The sequence below is a fragment of the Lynx canadensis genome, chromosome F2, assembly GCF_007474595.2.
Source record: "Lynx canadensis isolate LIC74 chromosome F2, mLynCan4.pri.v2, whole genome shotgun sequence".
In the NCBI taxonomy this organism is placed as follows: domain Eukaryota; kingdom Metazoa; phylum Chordata; class Mammalia; order Carnivora; family Felidae; genus Lynx; species Lynx canadensis.
This window is the reverse complement of record NC_044320.2, coordinates 76,953,484-76,980,202: the sequence shown is the minus strand read 5'-3', so window position 1 is coordinate 76,980,202 and position 26,719 is coordinate 76,953,484. Positions and strand designations below refer to the sequence as shown.

The window sequence follows — 26,719 nt, the reverse complement described above, 5'->3', positions numbered from 1 at the left end:
CTCCCCTCCACATACACACACCCGCCCCCACACACACAAATCCTGTAATGACAGTTCCAAGTCAACTGTACCAAAATATGAAATTTTTAAATTTATTTTTGCAAGCAAATTATATTCCTAGTAATTATGCTAAACAAACACATTAAGAGAGTTAGCTCAGCATATGTAAATTAGAGATCGATCCCTATCAAAATTCCAAAGGAATTCCAAAATTCCATTTTTCACAGAAGTAGAAAAAACAATCCTAAACTTTGTATGGAACCATAAAAGACCCTGAGTAACCAAAGGAATCCTGAGAAAGAAGAACAAAGCTGGAAGAAGAACAAACACATTTCCTGGTTTAACTAAACTACAAAGCTTTATTAATCAAAACAGTATGGCACTGGCATAAAATACACACACACACAAATGGAACAAAATAGAGAGCCCAGATATAAAACCCCACATATACAATCAACTAATATTTGACAAAGGAGCCAAGAAAACTCAATGGAGGGGCTGTCTGGGTGGCTCAGTCGGTTAAGTGTCCAACTCTTGATTTCAGCCCAGGTCATAATTTCACAGGTCATGAGATCAAGCCCCGCATGGGGCTCCTCACTGACAGTGCTGGAGCCTGCTTAGAATTCTCTCTCCCCCTCTCTCTCTGCCCCTCCCCTGCTCATGCACATGTGCGCTCTCTCTCTCCCTTGCTTGCTCTCTCTCTACCTCTTTCTCTCTCTCTCAAAAATATATACATACATAAAACAGCACTCAATACAGAAAGGATAGTCTTTTCAATATATGATGTTAGGAAAACTGTATAATCACATTCAGAAAAATGAAACTGGTGCCCTATCTTACACCACTCACAAAAATTAGCTCAAAATGGATTAAAGACTTACACATACTGAAGCTGTCGACCTCCTAAAAAAAAAAAAAAAAAAAAAAAAAAAATAGGGAAAAAGTTCCCTGACCTTGATCTTGGCAATGATCTTTTGTATATGACGCCAAAGTACAGGGAAGAAAAGCAAAAGCTAGCAAGTGGGGTGACATCAAACTGAAAAGCTTCTGCACAGCAAAAATAACTAAAATAAAATAAGATAAATAAAATAAAATAAATTAAATTAAAAAATGAAAGGTATCCTGGTGGATGAAAGAAAATATTTGCAAAGCATGGTATCTGATAAGGGGTTAACATCCAAAATATATGAAGAGCTCATACAACTCCATAACAACCACAACAAAATGATTTAAAAATGGGCAGAGGATCTGAATTGACATTTTTCCAAAGACATACAAATGACTAACAGGTACATAAAAATATCACGACTCAGCAGAGAAATACAAATCAAAACCACAATGGAATATCACCTCAAAAAACAAAAGGTAACAAGTGGTTTCAAGGTTATGGAGAAAAGTGCACACTCGTTCACTACTGATGAGAACATAAATGGGTGCAGTCAGTATGGAAAACACTATGAAGGTTCCTCAAAAAATTAAAAATAGAACTGTCATATGATTCAGCCATTCCACTTCTAGGTATTTATCCAGAGGAAATGAAGACAGAGTATCAATGAGATTATCTGCACTCCCATATTTATTGCAGCATTATTCACAACAGCCAAGACACAGGAATAATCTAAGTGTCCAACAAAGGATGAATGGATAAGGAAAATGGGGCATAGGGGTGCCTGGGCGGCTCAGGTCATGATCTCATGCCTCAGGAGTTCGAGCCCTGCGTTGGGTTCTGTGTTGACAGCTCAGAGCCTGGAGCCTGCTTTGGATTCTGTGTCTCCCTCTCTCTCTGCCCCTCCCCCATTTGCGCTCGCTCGCTCTCTCTCTCTCAAAAATAAATACACATTAAAAATATTTTTTAAAAGAAAGGAAGAAAATGGGAGTATATATACACAATGGAATATTATTCAGCCATTTAAAAAAAGGAAATCTTGCCATTTATGACAACACAGACTTTCAGGGCATTATGCTAAGTGAATGGTAGAGAAAAACAAATGCTGTATGAACGCATTTATATGTGGAACCTTTAAAAAACTGAAATTTAAAAAAAACACACCCATAAATATAGAGAACAGACTGGTGGTTGTCAGATGCAGTGGATGAGAGGTGGGCAAAATGGGTGAAGGGGACCAAAAGGTACAAGTTTCCAGTTATAAGATAAGGGAGTCCGAGGGATACAATGTACAGCATGATGACTACAGTTAATAGCACTATATGTATATCTGAAAGGTGCTAAGAAAGTAGATCTTACAAGGTGTAATCACAAGACAAAATATGTAACTATGTGTGGTGATGGATGTTAGACATACTGGGGTGATTATTTCACAATATATACAAATATTAAAGTGTTATGCTATATACCTGAAACTAACAAAGCGTCGTATGTCAATTATATCTCGATTTTTTTAATAAAGGTAAACAACCAATTTTCAGATACTGAAATTAATTGGTCACCACCAGACCTGTGGTAGAAGGCATGTGAAAGCATGGGTGGGCAAACTTTCTAAAATGGGCCAAATAATGAATACTTTAGGCTTTGGGGGTTCCATCATAGCTATTCAATTCTGCCATTATAATGCAAAAGCTGGCATACAAAATACAGGAAAAAAAAAAAAAAAAGCACAGAAGTGTTCCAGTAAAGCTTTATTTACAAAAACTGATGGTTGGGCCAGAACTGGCCCATGAGCTACTACAGACTGATGAGCCCTGAGCTAAAGGGAATTCTGCAGGTGACAGAAGTGAGACCGCCAAATGGAAAGCTGAACCTTCAGGACACAAGGAAAAACAACAGACATGGTAAATAGTTGAATGAATACAAAAGACTATTTTTCCCTCTTCACTTCTGTAATACAAATAAGACTGTTTAAAAGAAAAGTTAAAGACTGTAATACAGGTTTTTTTTTTTTTTTACCTATGTAAATATATTTATATGTCAACTATAGAATAAAAAAGAGAGAACAGACCTGTATGATTTCAAGTTCTTACATTTTACATAAAAGAGTACAATGTTAACTTTAATGGGAAAAGTTAAGGATGCATATACTGTGCTACCAAAACAAGCTCTAAGAAATAAACACTACAGGGGCACCTGGGTGGCTCGGTCAGTTAAGGGTCCGACTTCAGCTCAGGTCATGATCTCACAGTTTGTGGGTTCGAGCCCCGTGTCAGGCTCTGTGCTGACAGCTCGGAGCCCGGAGCCTGCTTCCGATTCTGTGTCTCCCTCTCTCTCTGTCCCTCCCCTACTTGCGCGCGCTCTCTCTCTGTCTCTCTCTCTCTCAAAAATAAAAATATTTTAAAATTTTTTAATAAAAAAATTTAATTAAAAAAAGGAAACACTACAAAGAACATTTAAAGGTCAACAGAAAAATTAAAATGAAATTCTAAAAGGGATTCAGTTACCTCAAGAGAAGGCAAGGATGAAAGAAAGAAGAACAAAAAACAGATTAAGACCAACAGAAATAGTACAATGGTAGGCCTAAATTCAACTGTACCAATAATTATTTTAAATGCCAGTGAACTGAATGCTCCAGTTAAGAGGCAGAGGATTTGGGGATTAAAATTCAAGACTCAAGTATATGTGGTCTAAAAGAGACAAACTTTAAATATAAGACGTAGACAGGTTGAAATCAAAAGATGGAAAACCATAAGCATAAGAAAGCTGGCACGTCAAAAAGAAAGAAAAGAAACTGAAAGAAAACACAAGAAAGCTGGCCTGTCTATATTAATTCCAAATAAAGTAGTTATCAAGAGAAAAAGCATCACCAATAAAGGACATTTCACAACGACTCAAGGAAATTTTCCTGTTACATCAGGAAAATGTAACATACACAGATGTATTAATAACAGAGCTTCAAAATACATAAAGCAAAAATTGGCAAAACTGAAGGGAAACACAGACAAATCCATAAATAATAGCTGGCGACTTTAACAACTCCCACTCTTGGAACAACTCCCACTCTTGGCAATTGATAGAACCACTAAACAAAACATCAGTGCAGAGAGGAGCTGAAAAACGCTCTTAACCACCCTGCTTTAATTTACATTTTACAGAACACTATACATCTGCAAAATATACATTCTTTTAAAGCACACATGGCACATTCACCATGACAGACCATAAGTCTTGTTTAAAACAAGTCTCAAATTTCAAAGAATTGAAACTTATTAGAATATGTTCCCTGACCATAATGAAATTCAGTTAAAGACCTTAAGCTGTGGGGAGACCTAAATTCTGATAACCTCTTCCTTTGTGATACTCTTCCCTTCTTCCTTTGCTTTTTAAAGACTTTATCTATTATTTCACAAAGTTTTCTGTTGCTTTTTCTAGTTATTTTTCTTACTATCTCTTCTAACTTCAGAAACACATCAAAACACAGGACTTTAGCATCCAACTTCGTTCGGCTCAGGTCATGATCTCGCCGTTCGTGAGTTCAAGCCTCGCATCGTGTTCTTTGCCCTGAGCTGCGAGCCCACTTCGGATCCTCTGTCTCCCTCTCTCTCTGCCCCTCCCTCACACATGCGTGCTCGCTCGCTCGCTTTCAAAAATAAAAATAAATCTTAAAAATAATTTTTAAAAAAGAAACATATCAAAACACTTTTGCTCATATGATCCTTTGTTATTTCACTGTATATTTGCTGACTAAAGAATTAAACTTCCTAATGAAGGTATTATCATAACTCACGATTTCAACAATAACTTCAACACAATCAATATAATAACTAACAGCAGCACTACTGTGTTCTTCTAATACCACCTTTCCTCTCAGTTCTCCAAGATAACAGAACTTTGGAACTTAGGTCATACTTGATTCTTCCCTTTTCTTCAATCCTGAGTCAAATCAATGAGCCTGTTCATTTTCCCTTCAAAACGTGTTTTCAACGTTTATTTATTTTTGGGACAGAGAGAGACAGAGCATGAACGGGGGAGGGGCAGAGAGAGAGGGAGACACAGAATCGGAAACAGGCTCCAGGCTCTGAGCCGTCAGCCCAGAGCCTGACGCGGGGCTCGAACTCACGGACCGCGAGATCGTGACCTGGCTGAAGTCGGACGCTTAACCGACTGCGCCACCCAGGCGCCCCAAAACGTGTTTTAATTTCATTTTAATTTCGTTAATAAAGAATGAAAACGAATGAATGGATCATGAAATAAGAAAATGAATTTGTGGGGCACCTCGGTGGCTCAGTCGGTTGAGCGTCCAACTCTTTTTTTTTTTTTTTTCAACGTTTATTTATTTTTGAGACAGAGAGAGACAGAGCATGAACGGGGGAGGGGCAGAGAGAGAGGGAGACACGGAATCGGAAACAGGCTCCAGGCTCTGAGCCATCAGTCCAGAGCCCGACGCGGGGCTCGAACTCCCGGACCGCGAGATCGTGACCTGGCTGAAGTCGGACGCTTAACCGACTGCGCCACCCAGGCGCCCCAAGTGTCCAGCTCTTAATTTCAGCTTGGGTCGTGGTCTCAAGGTTCAAGAGATTGAGCCCCATGTTGGGCTCTGCACTGACAGTGCAGAGCCTGCTTGAGATTCCCTCTCTCTCTCTCTCTCTCTCTCTCTCTCTCTCTCTCTCTCTCTCTCTCTCTCTCTCTCTCCCCCTCTCTGCCCCTCCCTGGCTCTTGTTCTCTCTCTCTCTCAAAATAAATTAACACTAAAAAAAAAAAAAAAAAAAAAACAAAACTGAATTTGCCCAAACAAACCTAGACAATCTGGCAGCAGCTTATTCTTTAAAGGCCCCAAAACTCTGGGCGCCTGGGTGGCTCAGTCAGTTAGGCAGCCGACTCTTGACTTCAGCTCAGGTCATGATCTCACAGTTGTGAGACTGAGCCCCGTGTCAGGGATTCTCTCTCTCCCTCTCCCTCAAGCATGCACACATGCGTGTTCTCTATCTCTCTCTCTCTAAATAAATAAACAGTTTTTTAAAAAGCCTTAAAATTCAACGGCATCTTCACCTCCACAAAATCAGAAGCGCAAATGTAATTTCTGCCATTGTCCAAGCAACCGTGCAGAAATCTCGACCTTACTAAGAGTACAGTGGAATCACGTGACAACTCAGATCTTTCCTTCGCCACAACCGCTAGCCTTGTGAAATTATATGTTAAAGCAGGGTCTCTCAAACCATCTCAAACTGGGGAAGGCCAGTTACGTTTGCTTTTGACCTTCCAGCCATGGAAGTGCAAATACTTTTATAAAACACAAAAATGAATCTCCAGAAAAATGAATTTAAAAAGACATGCACAACGTAATCTCAAATTTTGTATTATTAAATTCGACAGGTATGCAACTATTCCGTCAAGGTACTGTAAGCTTCTGCCTGCTTACTCTTCCTTTCTATATGCAGCTAACCAACGGTTCACACGCACACCATATTTGAAGTATCACTGTATAAAGACTCAGCCCAAGATGAAAAAATGACTCAATCTTACTATACCTCATCAGACCTGGTATCTATTGAGTAACGCATAAGTTCCCGAGACAGGGAATGAGGTACAGACTTGGGAATAAGATTTCTTTCTTTTTATTTTTTTTTTATTTTTTTTTTAACGTTTTATTTATTTTTGAGACAGGGAGAGACAGAGCATGAACAGGGGAGGGTCAGAGAGAGGGAGACACAGAATCCAAAACAGGCTCCAGGCTCTGAGCTGTCAGCACAGAGCCTGACGCGGGGCTTGAATTCACGGACCGTGAGATCATGACCTGAGCCGAAGTCGGCTGCTTAACCGACTGAGCCACCCAGGCGCCCCAAGGGAGTAAGATTTCTTGATAGTGATACCTCCACGCCAAAGCTGTGGGCGAAACAGCACCCCACACACTCAAACTAGGGTGGACCTCCCCGAAAGGGTTCCAACCATGAACCGCCTGCACAGGAAGATAAGTAAAAATATAAATTCTCTTATTATCTGACACACTACGTAGACTCTTGACTAAGCAGAGCCAAAGAGAGAAATAAAACTCACAATGTATGGGGCGCCTGGGTGGCGCAGTCGGTTAAGCGTCCGACTTCAGCCAGGTCACGATCTCGCGGTTCGTGAGTTCGAGCCCCGCGTCAGGCTCTGGGCTGATGGCTCAGAGCCTGGAGCCTGTTTCCGATTCTGTGTCTCCCTCTCTCTCTGCCCCTCCCCCGTTCATGCTCTGTCTCTCTCTGTCCCAAAAATGAAAAAAAAAAAAAAAAAACTCACAATGTATGTAGAACTCTAGACCACAAATATGATCTTCGGTGTCTTTTCAGTTACTAGCTCAAAACATGCTGATTTATTTTAGGAACTAAAGATTGACAAATCAACTTAACCAATAGAATAACATTTGCAGAGACCTGAAGTCCAGCACCTACTATGAATAAGTGAGACTGACATTTTCAAAAATAAAATCCACCGAGCCAAATGGGAAACAAAATAATTAGCAGCTGCTAGACTTTTTCAGCTCACAGCAGCTCGGCAAGCTTCCTAAAGCCTTCAGCACAAAAATTTCCTGCCTGGGTTTCAAGATGTGGGAAAAAATACATGACTAGACCATCCTTGACCTCATCAGTGAATTTTTTAAAGGTTTTATGAATTTGAGAATGATAAAGAAAAAAGGACACGTCATTTTTTCACCTGCTGATGGTCTAAGTCAAATGGGTTTACTATGTCCTTTCTAATGACTTAATTTTAACTCAGTTGTGTACATTAAAGTTCTGGATATCTAAAGACATTCTTCTGATTTCCAGCCCTCTGTATATTCTCCTAATGACTGTACCGTCCCAAATTTAGCACAGCAGGGTCTAAAAATCTAATAGTCCTGCCAACAGACTGGGTCTAGTTTACATAATCTGAAATTAAAATTAGACAGAGCCCCGAAATCACCCTTGTAATTAGTTCCATGTGCTGTGGGTACAAAATTAAAACTGTAAATATAATTTAAATAAAATTTTCAAATCATGTTACATATCAATAAAATATTCATGCCGCTTTTTTTTAAATGTTTATTTTTGAGAGAGAGAGAGAGAGAGAAAGAGAGACAGAGCATGATCAGGGGAGGGGCAGAGAGAGAGGGAGACACAGAATCCAAAGAAGGCTCCAGGCTCCGGGCTGTCAGCACAAAGCCCGACGTGGGGCTCAAATTCACGAACTGTGAGATCACGACCTGAGCCGAAGTTGGACACTTACCCGACTGAGCCACCCAGGTGCCCCCATGCTGCTTCTTCTAAATCAAACAGGCCAGCACTGGATCTTTGCCCACGTTCAACACTAACTTAGCAAGAATGCAATTTATAGAGGTAGATGATTTAAACAGGCAAACTGCTATCACTCTATGTTTTCCTCGGCAGAAAAGGCAGGGAAATAAATACAAAACTTTATGCTTACTACTGCCGGGCTCCTGTTATCTCACTGAATCCTTACCTAATCTTGAAGTGAGTTAAGTATTACTCTTTCACAGATGGAGAAATCCGCACTAAGAGTTCAAGCCACTCTCCCAACAGCCTAGTGCCAAATTCATGCCTACATCCATCCACCCCAGAGCATACACTCTTCCTAACACACCATACTGAAAGGAAAATCAGAAAAAGGGCTACACTATTGTACTTCTCAAATTTCCATAAAAAGCAGATAAGCTAGAGAAGTCCCAAATTAGGTTTAAAAACACACACACACACACAAAAACAAAACAAAACAAAACTGAGAACCTCAGTCTGGCTCTCTAGTTCTCTGGGACTTTTTGAGCCTTTTATGTTGTAAACATTCTTCATGGGGACTTCATGAAGTCACTCCATAAAGATGAGCGTTTAAATACAAAACGAAATCATGAGAAAACGTATCTTATGTTACTCATCCTTCTATACACTCGGTAACTAACAACACACTGCCTATTACATAATCGCCTTTAGTAAACATCTGATAGGTGAATAAATAATTCATGGAAGAGACAGGAGAGTGGGTGGGAGAAGGAGAGGGACAAGGAGACAGAGGGAGGATCTCAAAGGATTCAACTAACGTCAACTAACACCTCTCTTCTAAGACATAACAATATTAACGGTTGCTGCTTCCAATGACCCTTTTATCTTACACAATAATGGTCTAAAATGAAAATCAATATAGAAATCTATTCTGTGGAACAGAGCAGCTAAAATAAGACCCTGACCTCTACAGCAGCTCTCTCTCCCACACCTGTATTTTACCTTAAAGAGACAAGCACCCTTATCACCAAATGATCAGAAAAAATAATTTAGGATAAATGTCTACGATCATCAACATTTGGAACAGTAAATATTTTAACTTAAGAAAATATAACATACAAAAACGGATAGGTAGATATAAACTGAAAAATACTATTCACTTCCATGTTAATTACTTAGCCAGCTGTTGACCCATTTCACAGAAAAGAAAGTCACACAAAGAAAAATAATAATGATAATAATCCAAGACATCTTTCTGACAATGTAATTGCAAAGACATTGAGTCAGGGTACTAACTTTCCTAACAATTTAGCAACACCAAATATATCTTACTTTCTAAAAAGACTTTTTTCATGACAAGTTTAGGAACAGCTTCCAATTTAGAAAAAAGCCCATGCACTAACAGAAAATTGGGACTCTCTCCCTGTAGTCTTGCTTCCCACAGTGTTTTGTTAAGCGGATTATTTAAATGAAATCCTAATATAATCAGTAATCTTAACACACTCATGAAGACGAAATGTAGGACACTCTAGGGTGAGTTCATTGTCAATGCAGAATTAGCTGCAAGCAGATATTCTCTTGTAGAATTTTACTGTTATACTTTTAAATATGGGAACCAAGCAAAGCAGCCAAAACCTTTAAAAGGAATTTCTCAGTCCACAAAGAAACCCATAAAAAGATCACTAAATTCAATACCACCAATCTACTCCTATAGAAGGCTCTTCTACTTCTACCTCAGTGTTTTGTTCGGTCCCTCATATAGTCACAATACTTACTGAGGGCCTGCTCTTTAGCCCACATTTAGTTTTTCAAAGGGCATTATCATAGGAGCATAAAGCCCGAGGACAGACTGGAGACAGATGGTATCACTCTCACCAGACACGCGAACAAAGCGGAAGCATGGAGACGCGAAGCAAACTTCCCGAAGGCAGAGAGGCCGGCCCGACGGCCCAGCAAACTCGGCCTCCACTGTGCATGCTGGGCACACACACCACCACCAACCTGAGTGCACGCACTCTCTGCAGAAATTGGTGCCAAGCGCGATCTGCCCAAACCGTGAAGAGAGGAGAATCCGGGCCCCTCCAACCATTCGGGTTTTCGGTGCCCACTGCAATGCATCCAGGGTTGCTCCCCGATGTGGGAAGGGAACAAAGATCGTAAGTTACAGGTATTAACAAGCGGCTTCCATATCTGAGAGTGAAACTATGTTTAATTTACACTTTTTCTTAATATTTTTCCATAGCATCTTTTTTAACCATAACACCGTATTATTTTTATAAACAGGAAGAAGATCAAATTTTTTCCATTTGCTTATTACATGGCAGATGCTTAATTTGGAATAGGGAAGTTTAATAAAACAAAGATTCCTGTAACTACAGCAGAACTAGAAGAAAGAAAAACGAGGGAGAAGATCAAAACAAAGACAAATCAAATAGGAGGAGCTTTAAGCTTTCAAAAAAATATATTGAGTTGAAAGGATGTAACTCATATTCGACCAAAACGAACAGAATTTAAAAGAGCAGCTAGCCCTGCCTCACGTCCATCCAAGGAGGCACAGCGCACAATAAAGTGGCACAAGCGGATCTCAAGGAGCCTCGTTCAGAGGCCCTGGGCTTTGGTGGCTGACGCCCCCAGAGTATGAACACACGTTAGGGTGAGTCAGTGACAGGGGCCGAAGGGTCTGTGCTGGCCCCACCAGGCCAGTGCCTAGAAGGGTACTACAGAGCAGCAGAGCAAACGCTCCGTTTTACAGAGCAGGTCTGTCCTTTCGGAGAGCCGGTGGCCACAAACCAGGATCGTATCTTCGAGAGCCAGACTGTGAGAGCCTGCGTGGCTCAGGCGGTCAAGCCACCGACTCTTGATTTCGGCTCAGGTCACGATCTCACTCACACTTGTGAGATCGAGCCCAGCGTGGGGCTCCACACTGGGCATGAAGCCTGCTTAAGATGCTTCCTTTCCCTCTCCCTCTGCCCCTCCCCAGCTTAAGCACACTCTCTCTCATACAGGAAAAGAATAAAGAAAAAAGAAAAAAGAAAAAAGAAAAAAGAAAAAAAAAAAAGAGCCAGACTTACGTACTCCATTTATTCCTTTAACATTCACTTCAGGGTGGGAGCAGGGGGCAATAATCAACCTACAAGAACAAATTACTGACAATTCCAGAAGTCAGTTTCTTTATTTGTTAACATTTATCAACCTCTTTCCAAGTTTGTACTAAAACACTCCTAGGCATCCTTCCAAAATCTCTTCAAGCCTTCTCTCTGCAGCTTCTCCTAAAACCTCCTGTTCTCACCCTCCACCTCCAACAGAAGACTGTTGGAAGATCCTAATTCTAGAATTTTTCATCTTTACTAAAGAAATAAGAATATGGATGATGAAACACTCAAGCAGCAGAAAAGGTACATTCAATTCAGCTACTAAAACACCTCAAAGTAGAGTCTCATTAATACAACCTGCTCTGACTGAAGAACTGATTATTACCGTATCTGGACGTGACCACTCACATAAACAGTTTGCTAGAAAACCTAATGGCACAGCCAATGTGAGGCACCACATTCCCCTGTTTCTTAAGAGTAAGTTCTCAAGGGCCACAGAACAGTTCCTACATTAAAAAGAATGTATTCTGGGGGCGCCTGGGTGGCTCAGTCGGTTAAGCGTCCAACTTCGGCTCAGGTCACGATCTCACGGTTCGTGGGTTCGAGCCCCGCGTCGGGCTCTGTGCTGACAGCTCGGAGCCTGGAACCTGCTTCGGATTCTGTGTCTTCCCCACCCTCTGCCCCTCCCCTGCTCGTGCTCTGTCGAAAATAAATAAATGTTAAAAAAAAAAAATTTTTTTTTTTAAAGAATGTATTTTCAAATAGGGAATCAGAATTCCTCTCTCATGTGACCTACAGTTCTCCTTTTCGTGGTTTCCCTTTCCTTTAATGCTAAAGATTCCTGAGAAAATGCGCCAAGAAAAGAGAAAAAGGAGATGACAGAGTGGTGACTCTGGAGCAGACAGCACTCGCTGGAATTCCAATCGTAATGCTTACTAACTGAGGCTTACTTACTTGCTAAGCCTTGGTTTCCTCACATGTAATAAAATAATTGGATAATAATGAAGATTAAATAAGTCAACGCATGCAAATCACCCAATAACTTGTAACATTTATTATCCTCAGCATCGAAGACAGGTTAGCACGACGGTTAAGAGCATGAGTCCTACTGCCTGAGACCGAAGTCCCGCTCTGCCGCTTCCTAGCTTTTCTGGCAAACGCCTTAACCACTTGTGGCCTAACGCCCACTGCATGGAGTTCTTGGGAGATTAAATGAGCAACACACTTAAAGCAATTAGAACGGCACCTGATACAAAATAAGCTCTCGATAAACATTAGTTATGATTATTATTAACTACAAACACCTAGAAAAGGGTTACTACACATCAGGTTTAAAAATTTTAAAGGTGACCAATGCTATCAGTAAGCAATTTATAGGAGGAATATCAATAACTAATAAAAAGTATTAAACAATGCTCAGCTTCATTGTTAACAAAATACAAACTTTAAATGATTTCACTTTTCACCTCATCTTTGGTAACAATGAAAAGAAAGATCGGGGCGCCTGGGTGGCGTAGTCGGTTAAGCGTCTGACTTCAGCCAGGTCACGATCTCACGGTCCGTGAGTTCGAGCCCCGCGTCGGGCTCTGGGCTGATGGCTCAGAGCCTGGAGCCTGTTTCCGATTCTGTGTCTCCCTCTCTCTCTGCTCCTCCCCCGTTCATGCTCTGTCTCTCTCTGTCCCAAAAATAAATAAACGTTGAAAAAAAAAAATTAAAAAAAAAAAAAGATGTGATGCTTTAAAAAAAAAAAAAAAAAAAAAAAAAAAAGAAAGATCATATTAAATGCCAGTGGAAGAACGGGAAAACAGGCACCCTCAAGATATGGTTGATGGAACTGTAAACTTGCAAATTTATGAAAGGTGATTTGATGTTACCTATCAAGACTGTGAACGTTTATTATTAGATTCAGTAATTCCACCTATAGAGCTATATATCCAACAGAGGGACCTCTGGGTGACTCATGACTCCGTTGGTTCAACGTCTGACTCTTGATTTCAGCTCCGGTCATGATCTCACCTGACCTGGGTTTGTGGGTTCAAGCCCTGTGCCAGACTCTGTACTGGCAGTGCGGAGTCTGCTTGGGATTCTCTCTCTCCGCCCCTCGCTGTCTCTCAAAAATAAACGTTTAAAAAAAAAAAAAATGAACTATATCCAACAGAAGTGGACAGACATGTAAAAGAACCTGGAAGCACCTCAAATGCCCGTCGATAGGACACTGGTTAAAGAAACCACTTTACATCAACACAGCAGAATACAGACATTAAAAGTTACTGGAGAACCACTGTGTATGAAAACGAACACATATTCATCACATATTGTCAAGAATAAAGTCACGGGACAATATTTATAATACGATGCCATTTTATTTTTAAACATAAAACAAAATTACACACCTAATTATGTATTTCTCTCTGTGTGCTTAGAAAAATCTGAAAGATGTTAGTAAGTATGTTTGGCAAATGTAATGTGTATGCTATTTTTAAATGTATGTAATACATCTGTACTACTTTTTTATTTTTGGTTTGTTGTTGCTTATTTAAGGAAAACATAAGAGCAAATACTAGTTAAAAGCAGGTCGCGAAGCTAGTTTGGATCTGCATGTCCACCAGCAATGTGCCTTCTCTGGCTCAGTATCCCCATTTGTAAAATGAGAAGACCAACATACTAACAATAAAAACTATAATCGCCATGGTCTAGGGCAGTAGGAAGCACCAAACGAGCTAACAAATGGAAAGTCTTAGAATGATGCATGGCACAGAGCAAGCAGTCTCTGAACAGCCCATTATCATCACTCTCCAGGGGCATCCTTGAAAGACGCTAGGGTTGGCCAAGCTGTCCCTCAGAAGCCCAACAAATCCTCAGGTGACCGACAAAATAATCAACGCGCAACTGCGACCGCGGATGCACTGGGTCCGGGCAGGCAACTAACAACACTTTATTTCAGTGTGAAGTTGCCTGGCAGCCAGAAGACCTAGTTTTCAGAGTCTGGCTCAGCTCCCCGTCCCGTTCTCCACTCCCTCATCTGTTCAAGGGAGTTTTATACACACACATATAATTATATCCAGAATCTGAACTACAACGCTACACTAAAATAAGGGCCCTTAAAGAGAGAGAAACTTCCTCAACGGTCTCTTGGAACACACTGCGACCAAAGAGGATTTCGTCCACATGAACAGCATACAATGACGTTTCCCACGAGCTTCTTATAACTCATATATTTTATCCATTTAAATGGCTTCTCCCCAACCCCATCCTATTATATGGCTTTGCCTCAATCCCACAATACATATACATTAGTGACGTTTGTCTCTATGTTCACCAACACCCATAGTTTGATGACTACACGGAGAACAATCAGTTTTTTCCCACCTGCTAAAAGCCCTCAAATATATACTCCACAGGGAAAATGCCTCACACGCGCGCGCGCGCGCGCGCATACACACACACACACACACACACCCCATAAAAAAAAAACCCACAAAACACTTACACGGAATGCTGCGAGAATGATTCTTGTCACCTTCTCTTTGACAGATTCTTGAAGGATATCAGACAGGACAGGAATGATATTATAGCGCCGCAGGTGTTCACACATCTGGGGACTGAATGCCAGGAGCCATATTGAAAAAATCATTTGATACTGGAGTTGAAAGCCACACTTGTTACTCAAAACTCCCATTATGCTGAAAAGGAACACATATTAAGAAAACATTTACTACAACAGTGCAACAAGAGAGAAGAAATAATTGCCTATTCTCTTTTTGCACTAATGGAACAAGCCCTTCTGAATTATGTCCTCGTTTTCTTTTCTGCCAGAAATAACAAGCAAGTTAGGCGCCTACTTATAGACGGCCACTTCCAGCACGGCCTCACTTAAGTCTTCCCTAAGGTCACAAGATTTCCGGAGCACCTGAGAGGTCAGTCAGTTGAGTGTCCAACTCTTGATTTCGGCTCAGGTAACAACCCCCGGGTTGCAGGATCATGCCCCACATCAGGCTCGTGCTGGGATTGGATCCTGCTTGGGATTCTCTCTCTCTCTCTCTCTCTCTCTCTCTGTTCCTCTCCCCTGCTTGCACACACTCACTCTCTCTAAAATTAAAAAAAAAAAAATTTTTTTTCTTAAGATTTCAGCATTCAGCAGCACTTGCTGCTGGAAAGCAGTAAGAAATGAAACATAAATTTGCAATAATACAGCAGAGGAAATGGTAAGACTGACGGACAGACATTGAAGAAGTTAAAATCAAAAGGACTTGGTAACACAAATAGCTGTACATCTTGGTGAAGTCATAAGGTATACCAAGATTTTGAGTCTGTATAACCAAGAGGTTCATTTTTAGCTTTAAAAATATTTAGGAGACTCATACAGAGAAAACAGGATGATTTTGGGAAAAAAAAAACTGTCATGAGCCTGAATAGGACATAGCCAATTGGGGGTAAAACTTCAGAAGCTTCTTTTTTTTTTCTTAAGTTTATTTATTTTGAGAGTGAGGTGTGAATAGGGGAGGGGTGAAGAGAAAGGGAGAGAACGAGAATCCCAAGCAGGCTCCACACTGTCACCACAGAGCCCAATGAGGGGCTCAAATTCACAAACCGTGAGATCATGACCTGAGCCAAAATCAAGAGTCTGATAAGCTTAACCAACTGAGCCATCCAGGTGCCCCAAACCTCAGAAGCTTCTAATTCAACCTCCCATTTTACTGATAAGGAAATTGGGAAAGCTATATGGAAATGAAAGAGATTACATCAAGGAAAACAACTAAGGAAATTTCCACAGGAAATGCCTACATTTAAACAAGAAAGAAGAGAAACTACCAGATTAGATCATTAAAAAATGACCAGAGGGGTTAAGGGGAACTCCTTAAGGGGTTAAGAGGAAAACCTACCGAACGCACAGCACAAAGACTGAACCATAATGTAAACAGGGACCTTAGTTAATAAGAGTATATTAGTATCGGCTCGTCAACTGAAGGAAACGTACCATACTAACGTAAGACATTCTTAACAGTGAAAACTATGGGGCAGGTAGATAAGAAAATTCTGCACTTTCAATTTTTCTGTAAACATAAAAGTGCTCCAAAAAGTCGATTAAAAGAAAGAAAGAAATGTTTAAAATCTGACTTCACAATCTACAACCGCTAGCTTAGTGGAAGGCTTGTATTTGTGCCATTTTCCCATCTTTATGATTCCTTCCTATACAGTTACAAATTCGCTGAACTGCCCTTCATTTTCTCATGCGTGATTTCTCCCTCACATCTTTTCTATTTTGAGTTGTCATTTAAGACTTGCTTTTGTTTTTTTGTTTTTTTTAATTTTTTTTTTCAACGTTTATTTATTTTTGGGACAGAGAGAGACAGAGCATGAACGGGGGAGGGGCAGAGAGAGAGGGAGACACAGAATCGGAAGCAGGCTCCAGGCTCTGAGCCATCAGCCCAGAGCCCGACGCGGGGCTTGAACCCACGGACCGTGAGATCGTGACCTGGCTGAAGTCGGACACTTAACCGACTGCGCCACCCAGGCGCCCCAAGACTTGCTTTTGTTTAATACTGATGTCAGTGGTATACATCACGTAAAATATCTTACGTAAAATAAAGTCATTTTATCCCATCAGTACCCCGGTACCCAGCTTCCTTTTGCCCTCTGATTATTCCACTGATGAAGAGAAGCCTTCTACACTTTGCTCCGTGACGCTGTGGCTGGAACCGGAAGCCACAGTTCTGCTTTGCCAGCTGGGTCTGCCAGCAAGAGCCGCTAGGGGCTGACCGCCAGGACAGAGGAAGAAGAGGCTTTGTCCTGTTGGTTCCCTGCTCCCGGGGGGGTAACACTCCAGCTACATTTCTTCACCGGGGCACCGGCAGCCGTTTTTTTCCGTGGCACCGGCTGAATTCCTTTTGCAACAGCGCTGGCCGCACAGCCTCACTGCACACCCTCAGCGATACCAACACCAGCCATTTAGGTCCCTGACCTATGAGGCCCTTCCTCTGAGCTCAGGGACATAAGCCCTGGTTTAAACTTCAGTTTACACAGACTCCTTGAAGCGTATGAATTTTAGTAATTCCAATCTCTTATCTGTTCCCCAACTTTAGGGGTTGTGTCTGTACCTTCCACTCTCTCTGACACTTGAGAGTTCTTTTATTTGTTTTCAGAAACCTAGTTAACAAGTTTGTAATTAACAAGTTCTTGATATTAAATTATCTCTAAAAAAAAAAAAAAAATTGTAAGTGACCAGAGGGCTTAAAAACAGCTCGCACTGTCGCTGAAATAAAGACAGAAAGCTTTCAAAGGAAGGAGCAATCAACAATGATGAACGCTGCAGAGAAATTTCAGAGTTCAATATGTGTCTACACTGTATATATATTGTGTTGAAAAAATAAGTAAGTCTCCTACATCCAAATAGTAACCACCAAAAGAACTCCAATGAAGCAATTAAAATAAAGTTCCTATTTACCAGAGTAAGGAAGGGTTTCCCTTAGGGGCAGGGAACCCTAACTCCAAAGACAACGGAGGTCCAAGAGCATGCTAAGGGGACTCCAAGGACACAAAGGCCCAAAATAAACCTGAATACAGTAATTTCACAAACATCTGTTGAAAATCTACGTGGCAGGTACAGTGCAAGGCATGGGAGACATAATGGGGGGCAAAAACAGACCCTACCCATGCTTTTTTTTTTTTTTAATTTTTTTTTTCCAACGTTTATTTATTTTTGGGACAGAGAGAGACAGAGCATGAACGGAGGAGGGGCAGAGAGAGAGGGAGACACAGAATCGGAAACAGGCTCCAGGCTCTGAGCCATCAGCCCAGAGCCCGACACGGGGCTCGAACTCCCGGACTGCGAGATCGTGACTTGGCTGAAGTCGGACGCTTAACCGACTGCGCCACCCAGGCGCCCCAACCCTACCCATGCTTTCAAGGAGCTCAGAGTCCAGTGGGGAGGCAGGATCCCAGAGTGGATTCAAGGGAAGGATTCTCCCTTGAGCAGAGACCTGAAGAATGGATAAGTACAAATCCCCATCTCTCAACTACCCCTCTCAAACCGAGGAGCTTAATATTATTTTTAAAGTCACTGAAACAGTTACTCAATGATGCTATAGGATCCTAAACACTACCTTGGTTTGCTATTTAATATTTTCCAACTAGATTATAATTTTTTTTTAAGAGACCACATACGTTTCTTCGTATTCCCTATAATATACAGCGCACCATTACGCAGAGAGTCCAAAAAATACAAATTACTGTCAAATCCAAAATAGAAGGCCAAGGTCCATGAGGCCAAAACTGTTATTTAGTATCCTGTGTTTTTGATTAAGGCTTAAAAAACAAATCAAGCCAGTGCAGGGCGAGGGAGGCCGAACAGCGGGTTTACTGGCTGATGCCCTTTACACCCACGAGCACCTCACATCTTATCACACAGTATCACCTAATAATATTCTGATGTTTAAAAAAAAAAATCTTAGGGGCGCCTGGGTGGCGCAGTCGGTTGAGCGTCCGACTTCGGCTCAGGTCACGATCTCACGGTCCGTGGGTTCGAGCCCCGCGTCGGGCTCTGTGCTGACAGCTCGGGGCCTGGAGCCTGTTTCCGATTCTGTGTCTCCCTCTCTCTCTGCCCCTCCCCCGTTCATGCTCTGTCTCTCTCTGTCTCAAAAATAAACGTTGAAAAAAAAATTAAAAAAAAAAGATAAAGGTGAAAAGATTAAATGACTTTTTTAGATTGCTATCCTATCAGCGAGTTACCATGTTATACCTTGATTAACGCCTGCTCTCAACCTGAAGGTCTCTATTATTTTTGACTACTTTAAATCTAATTAGCAGTCATTAGTATGTCAGAATGGATATGCTGAACACAATGTGTCCCTGTGCTTGTTGCTAACTGAAACAGTTAATAATACTGCTTACTGTCCTCCGAAACACTGCAGTAATTACAATAGCCACATTTGGTTAACTTCGGTATTTGGGTTTATTTTCTGAGCAATTCTAACTATGTGTAGAAATTGCTGTTTCGCGACTTTTATTCTGTTTTCCAGATCTTCCAGGGAACAAAAAAAATCTATTTTGTATGTAACAGAATGAAATTCAATTTATTCTTCAAACACTATACAGGTCTATTGGATCCATTCATAAACCTAAGATGTGCTTACGGGATCTCAGTGCTTTTATGTTGCCCGTAATTTGAACAATTATAGTATTTTATTATCCTAAATATTACTGCATCATTATACATTCATTATTCCCAACTATGCTTAAAAATAAATTAAAGACTAAAATATAAGAAAATCGGAGAATGATGCAATCACCTACAAAGATGATATAATAACGAAATAATTATCCTTCCTACTGCATTGCCCCGAATATTGCATCCTTCTTCCAACTTTATATGTCATCCTTGCACAGGGGACAAGCTGATCTCTGTGTCGCTCCTATGTTAGTATGTGTGCTGCTGAGGCGAGCACTGCATCGTTCGTAACGAAGGTAAAAAGGCTGGAAACACCGTCTCCGTCTCCGTAGTCTACCTTTAGGTTTCTGCGCAATAAGAAAAGCAACATCGTAGTCCTGAAACTGCTATTCTTAGGAAAGTCCGTGTCCACAGTCAGCCTTCGGCTGGCTTCCAGGAACTTTAGTGGTAAACAACTTCCTACACTGATACAAAACTCTCCCTAAATGACAGAGATGGCTCACTGCACCTAAACAATATATTCTGGAGTCTGGAATTTTGCTGCGTGGTAGGCAGAGGGTGTCTGATAAACCTCCAATAAAAGCCATAGGTGCTTGGGGTGCCTGGGTGGCTGAGTCCGGTAAGCGTCCAACTTCGGCTCAGGTCATGATCTCGTGGTTTGTGGGCTGGAGCCCCGCGTCTATGTGCTGACAGCTCAGAGCCTGGTGCCTGCTTCGGATTCTGTGTCTCCCTCTCTCTCTGACCACCCCCCCCCCCGCCCCAGCTCATGCTCGGTTGTGTGCGCGCACTCTCTCTCTCTCTCTCTCTCTCATAAACATTAAAAAAAAATTTGAAAACCACAGGTGTTTACTCTCTACAGGGATTCCCGGGCAGAAACGTCACACAAATGTTGCTACATTGTCACCACTGGGGAAAAAGTAGGCCGTGCGACCCCCACTACTGCGGGGAGAGAACATACGGAAGCCTAACGTGGATTCCTCCAGACGCGGCCTGATCCACTGTGTCTCTAAAAATAAATCCCAGCCGTGAGAATGACTACATGCTGGGTCCCTTGAGTCCTTCCGCTGAGTCTCCTGACACTGTGTGAACACTGCAAATTCAAAGAATTCAGAACTTTTTATTTTCCATCCATAATGACAACTACCTGAGGAAGGTGTCTCGTAATGATTAGATGAATCAGAAGTTGAAAGCGGAGACAGACGGCATTCTATTAACAATGATGATAAAATTGGTCACATACGTGAAACCTCAAACTGTGAGTTTTCAGCTGACTGTACCATAAATGCATTTTCTCAAACTCAAGAGGCAATAAGTGAAAATATGTTTCTAAGGACAAAGAAAGGAAATAGGGTATTCTCACCTATTTAGCTGTTCAACGTGAAAGCCTCCAACGATATTTTGCAACCAGAGCCTGCACCATTCCATTTTGCTAAAAGGATATGTGATGGTTTTCTTTCATCTTTTATGATATTGGTGCACCAAAACTCACTTACTACAAAAAGACTTACCATGAAAAAATTCTTACAGAATTTCTAATGGTTGTTTTTCACTATTGCTTTATTCATAAGTCTGTCAATTATCCATAAAATGACCAAATATATATATTTTTGAAAATTGTCCACATGGCAAATTGTGATGACTGTTTTTCCTGACATACTGAAGGCTAAATAAGTATAAAAAGATTGAAATTTTACATGTTAATATAAGATTACTAATTTGTTAGGGCACCAGGTGGCTCAGGCAGTTAAGTGTCCCCCTCTTGATTTCCACTCAGGTCATGATCCCACAGTTCGTGAGACTGAGTCCCGCATCGAGCTCCATGCTGAGAATGGAGCCTGCTTGAGATTCTCTCTCTCTCTCTCTCTCTCTCTCTCTCTCTCTCTGCCCCTCCCGCACTGTGCTCGGTCTCTCTCAAAATAAATAAACAAACTTTTTTTAAAAAAGGATTATTAATTTACTGAGTCGATGATAACTGAGTAGTTGATGACAAGTCTAGGCAATTCATAAGGAAAGCCATTTGAGAAAGTCACCCAGCTAAGGAAGCGTCATGCAAACACCGGCTGGGAAGATCCCTTTGGCAGGTGCATGCCTACACTGGAAATGGAGGCACCAGCCTAGTCGTGTGACAGCCCAGCAGCAGGAGATCAATCGGGTCCTCTTTCTCACCAGCGAACCTCTGCGGACAAACTAGCTTCCTGAAGCGTTTTCCAACAGATAAACAACATCTTCATCAACCCAAAAGAGCGTCTAATTGAAGAGCATGAGATCTCGGGGCGCCTGGGTGGCTCAGTCAGTTAAGCGTCCGACTTCAGCTCAGGTCATGATCTCACGATTCATGAGTTCAAGCCCCACCTCGGGATCTGTGTGGACAGCTCAGAGCTTAGAACCTGCTTCAGATTCTGTGTCTCCCTCTCTCTCTGCCCCTCCCCTGCTCTCTCTCTCTCTCTCTCTCTCAAGAATAAATAAACGTTAAAGAAAAAAAAAAAAGCATGAGATCTCCCATAATGAATAAATAAATTGACTTTCTGGTAGTAAAAGAGCATTGTTTGTTTTGGTGTTGGGGGGAGTTCTCATATAAGTACATTTGCTAACCTGAGAGGGCAGCCCCTCAAGGTTTCTGAGCCTGCAAATTAGGACCCCACAGAGAATGGGCTAATTACACAGCATTACAAAGAATGGGTCACATTCATTTTTCTGGATAAGACCTTTTCTTGCTGATTTTTGCCTGCTTTTACCACAAGATATTTTATAATTGTTTTTTTTTTTTTCTATTCTGAGTACCTAGAATCTGTTCTGTCAAGCATCAGGCTTTTAAGAGTCCTTAACCTCTTACAAACAGCACAGACCAAGTGAGGGAGAAGGGAAACATTTCATTTAGGAGTTACGGACTTCCATGAAGGTTAGCATAATCCACTGTTAAACAGCCTTAAAAAAAAAAAAAAACAAAAAACTCCCTTTAGATGATTCAGTGCATTAATTTCTTTGCAAATGTCAAGGAGGGAAGCTTTTAAATGTTACTCGACGTTAAAAGCGAAAGGGCACTCACCAGCTCACCCCATCTGCTTCTACCCAGGCAAAGCGGTACTCATTGACCCGAAGCATCAGCTGCAGACACCCGGCGACACACTGCACGTACTGAGAACTCTACACAAGCAGAAGGACAAGGTTTCAGGTTGAAGAGCACTTAAAGGCGTGGATCGTGCATACACGGAAAGTCTGGATTTTTTTTTTTAGCTAGAGGTTCTTATCATCAGAACATCCAAAAGCCCCTAATATATCTTCAAAAACCAACCTTCGTTTTTGCTTCTCTCTACCTCCTAGAGATGAGGCTGTTTTTCTCTGCCAGGTTAAACCTACATAGCTCAAGATTACTCAGCACACAGGGAAATCAAGGAAAAAAAGTAACCCTTTCCTTGTTATGGTTTGGTAAGTGTTATCTCGCAATGTCTCACTTAGCCCTGAACGGGGGCACCGTGGAGACAATACTGCTCTTCATAACCGTAGAAATGTCGAATAAGATTAAAAAGATAAAACTCTACGCTTGGAGATGGGCCTGTACTTAAACGGACGTAAGTCACTGAACCTTCCCAATACTCGATACCTTTGTCCTTAATGAGGATGACACCCCACACATCCCGAAGGAGTGTTGTTAGGACTAAGTTAAGTAATGCCTTTAGCATAGAGGCAGGCATTGCACAGAAATGCAATAAATGGGGACTTCAAAAAAACAACCACCATACAGCACATGAGAAGTCGAAACATTTGAAAAAGGTGCTCTATCATGTTTAACAGCTATCAGTTCCACAGCACCGTTCTAGAAAAACTGAGGTTAAATCTGGAACTTGAAATAGACAGGAATAATACCCCCAGGAACAATGCAGGCACCTCCATTTTAGTAAAGCTAATAGCAACACTCGGCCTGGGTTCTTGTCCAAATATTTGCCATGAACCTCCCGCCCCCCCATCTAGAAGAACAGAGAGAGCAGAGGAACCTGCACTCTAGCCTTAAAGAACATGCTAATAAAAGAAAAGAAAATGGAGAGAATCACGGATGTTATAGAAATTCACAAAACCTAATATACACGCTGCTACTAGGCTCTGTGTTTTCAAACAAAGTTCGTTAAAACCTAACACTTCAAAGAAATTCCAGGCATTCGATCACAAAACCACAACGATAGAAGTACATTTGGTGGAAGTATCAAAGGATATCAAGAAAACGTTATCTTAGATTTTAAAAGTAGTGAACAGTTTCCCAAAAGCACGATATATCCATTAATACAATTTGCCTGAAAACTCAAAACATTAACAGAAATGACCAAAAAAAAAAAATAATGTGAATTTTCAGTTCTAAAATAATCTTCCATAATGGGAAAACACGTTATTTTTCCAATTTAGTCAGCAGGTAGTAATCCTTTTTGAAAGATGAATTCCATTTTTCTTGTTTAGAGGGATAGCCTAAGCAAGGTTTCCGCATATAATGAATAAAAATGCAACCTAGGGCACTCTCTCCTCTTCCATTTATCATCAACTTCCTCTCAACAAAAAATTTCTTTTTTTTTTAATGTTTTTTTTGGTTTTTGGTTTTAGGGTTTTTTTTGAGAGAGAGAGAGAGAGAGAGAGAGAGACAGAGCATGAGTAGGGGAGGGTCAGAGAGAGGGAGACACAGAATCTGAAGCAGGCTCCGGGCTCTGAGCTGTCAGCACAGAGCCCGATGCGGGGCTCGAACTCACGGACCGTGACATCATGACCTGAGCCGAAGCCGGACGCTTAATCAGCTGAGCCACCCAGGTGCCCCTCAACACAAAAATTTCTTGGTTCACTGTAAGCCTATTTTCCTGTCCATTTTACTATGCTACATTGAAATACATGATACATTTCAAATATGGATTCTTCATTGTCATACAGCTTCCGGATTCACATTATAAATGCGCATATTAAAGATCCTGGCTCTAAAACTGTACTCACGCCTGTTATACATAATGAGGGAGTCCAAATGCCAGTCCCGAAATCACTTTCAAAGTATACAGTAAAGGCAACATTGGCAGATGATTGAATTATTGCCTTCTATTAAACAAATTATATCACTTCCTTGTCTGTCACTTGCACTGCCCTATTACTCTCATGTATAAAAATTACTCAACCATTTTTTTTCTAAATAAGGCTTCGATCAAGCCAACAAATCACCGTCTCTAGTCCCAGACAAAGGTAATTCAATACTGCTAAAGAAAATCATACAATCCTGCAAAGCCGTCATGCAATTGTAGACTGTTCTCTCTGCCACTCACACATTCACCGCTATCCTGTCCCACTCTCTTCCCTCACTCTCAGCACTATGAGAAAATATATGGACCATTACTTAGAGATTCACCAGCTGCCAACATCTCACCCCAAAAACGGAACTATACTTACAGCCATTCTTGCCCCTCTCTCGCCTAGGAGACAGGAAAACTTCCTGTCCATGACCCTCAGCCCCAGCCAACATGTACATCCCATTCCTCCCACGTGATGTGTCGTCCATCAGACCCCTCTCCTACACCTTCGGTCTCTCGGATTGGTTTCCTCTCCTCAGCCTCTAAATATACTCAATCCTTTCCCACCTTAAAGTCCCTAAACTTTGTACCAACCTCTGCATCTCTCTATCTCCCAATACAGAAACGTTTCTTAAAAGAATCGTCACCAAATTTTTACCTTTGTATCTTATCACCCACTAATAATGACAATAATAATGCTCGGATCACCAGTGACCTTAAGAGTTTCTACAGTTACTTTCACCTGAGAACCAGACCTCTACCTCCGACTACTGACTGCACAGCTCTCTCCCCATTCTCTTCTCCGTCTGGATTGGCTCACCTGCTGCCAAGTCTTAGACCAACTGTTAACTCCTCCGCCATGAACGGAAGGCGGTAATACACAGCGTGAGCGTTAGGAACAAAGGCTCTCGCGCCAGCCCATCACACTCAGCCACTTACAAGCCACGTGACCTTGAATGAGCTTCCTACCTATAAAATGGTGATAATAGGACAAATCCCATGGAATGTGGGTATAATTTCATTAGTTCATGTACGAAAGAGTTTTCGGTGGTATCTGTCATTCGATATTCAATACATGTCTGCTTCTGCATCTACTACTGTATTCTCATTTCTCCAGATGGAATTAATTGCTTCCTTGTGCCACACATAAAACTCTATTCTTGCCCTTTGTGTGAGTATGGGGGGGGGGGGGCGCACATGCAGGCCATTTGGCTTTAAGAGGAAAAAAGCAGAATGTGAAGTTAAAAAAATTTTTTTTTCTTCAATGTTTATTTATTTTTGAGAGACAGAGAGACAGAACGCAAGCTGGGGAGGGGCAGAGAGAGGGAGACACAGCATCCGAAGCAGGCTCCAGGCTCTGAGCTGTCAGCACAGAGCCTGATGTGGGGTCGAACCCATGAACTATGAGATCGTGACCTGAGCCGAAGTCGGACGCTTAACCGACCAAGCCACCCAGGCACCCAAGAACCTGAAGTTTTAACATATATTTTGTCCAAGTGAAGTGATTTTAGTTTTCTGCCTACCAAGACACTGTTTCTTTAAAAAAGGACAAAATATAGAAGCCCCCAAATTCTATACTGTCATTTCCCTTAAGCTGATTTCTGTGATAATTATAGCAATGTACTACTGTTCTCCATACGGTTCAATGTGAACACAATCTTGATCTTCCTGCTGTATATATTTTTCTTTCTGCTAGCATTTCCGATTCTATCAGGACATTAAAAAGTATTCTCAGGGCACCTGAGTGGCTCAGTAACTAAACATCTGACTCCTGATTCCAGCTCAGATCATGATCGATCTCATGGTCCGTGGGATCAAGTCCCACATCAGGCTCCATGTTAACAGTGCAGAACCTGCTTGGGATTCATTCTCTCCTCCCTCCCTCCTCTCTCTCTGCTCCTCCTTGCCTCTCAAAATAAATCAGTAAACTTAAAAATAAATAAATAAAAAGTATTCTTGAAAAAGCTGCAGTTGCTAATTAGAAAACCCTGAAATGTCAAAAGATTTCAAACAAAGACAAACTGAACAAGAAGCGAAAGGCAGAGAAACAGTCTATCTCGCAGGATGATATCACAAACCACCATCACAGACGCTGATGAAGCAGTGTTTGAGGTAATCAAAGATTGCTCCTTCCACACAGAAATGCCACAAGAGAGAATCAAACGAGGAAGAGATCTCCGTGCCGTCCCTTGGAACAGTACCAGAGCCTCGCTTTTCCAGCTGACCTTCCCTGACCCCATGCTTGGAACACCCAAGGGTAACAGGCACCATCACTATGCGAGCTGCTTCCG

General features: G+C 41.5%; 1 protein-coding gene and 1 non-coding gene across 3 annotated transcripts in view; both read right to left on the bottom strand.

The window, feature by feature from the left end:
* ATP6V1H (ATPase H+ transporting V1 subunit H) overlaps window positions 1-26,719 on the bottom strand; it is a 113,440-nt gene that overhangs the window by 53,655 nt on the left and 33,066 nt on the right. For both annotated transcript variants that reach the window (XM_030304562.1, XM_030304563.1), the window contains 2 exons: window positions 22,445-22,542; window positions 14,722-14,914 (listed from right to left, as the gene is read on the bottom strand). In XM_030304562.1, coding sequence (XP_030160422.1) covers window positions 14,722-14,914; window positions 22,445-22,542 — 291 coding nt within the window. The remainder of the gene's footprint in view (window positions 1-14,721; window positions 14,915-22,444; window positions 22,543-26,719) is intronic.
* On the bottom strand, window positions 19,572-19,675 carry LOC115506624. Its single transcript, XR_003966463.1, has one exon. It is a non-coding gene; the product is annotated as a U6 spliceosomal RNA (small nuclear RNA).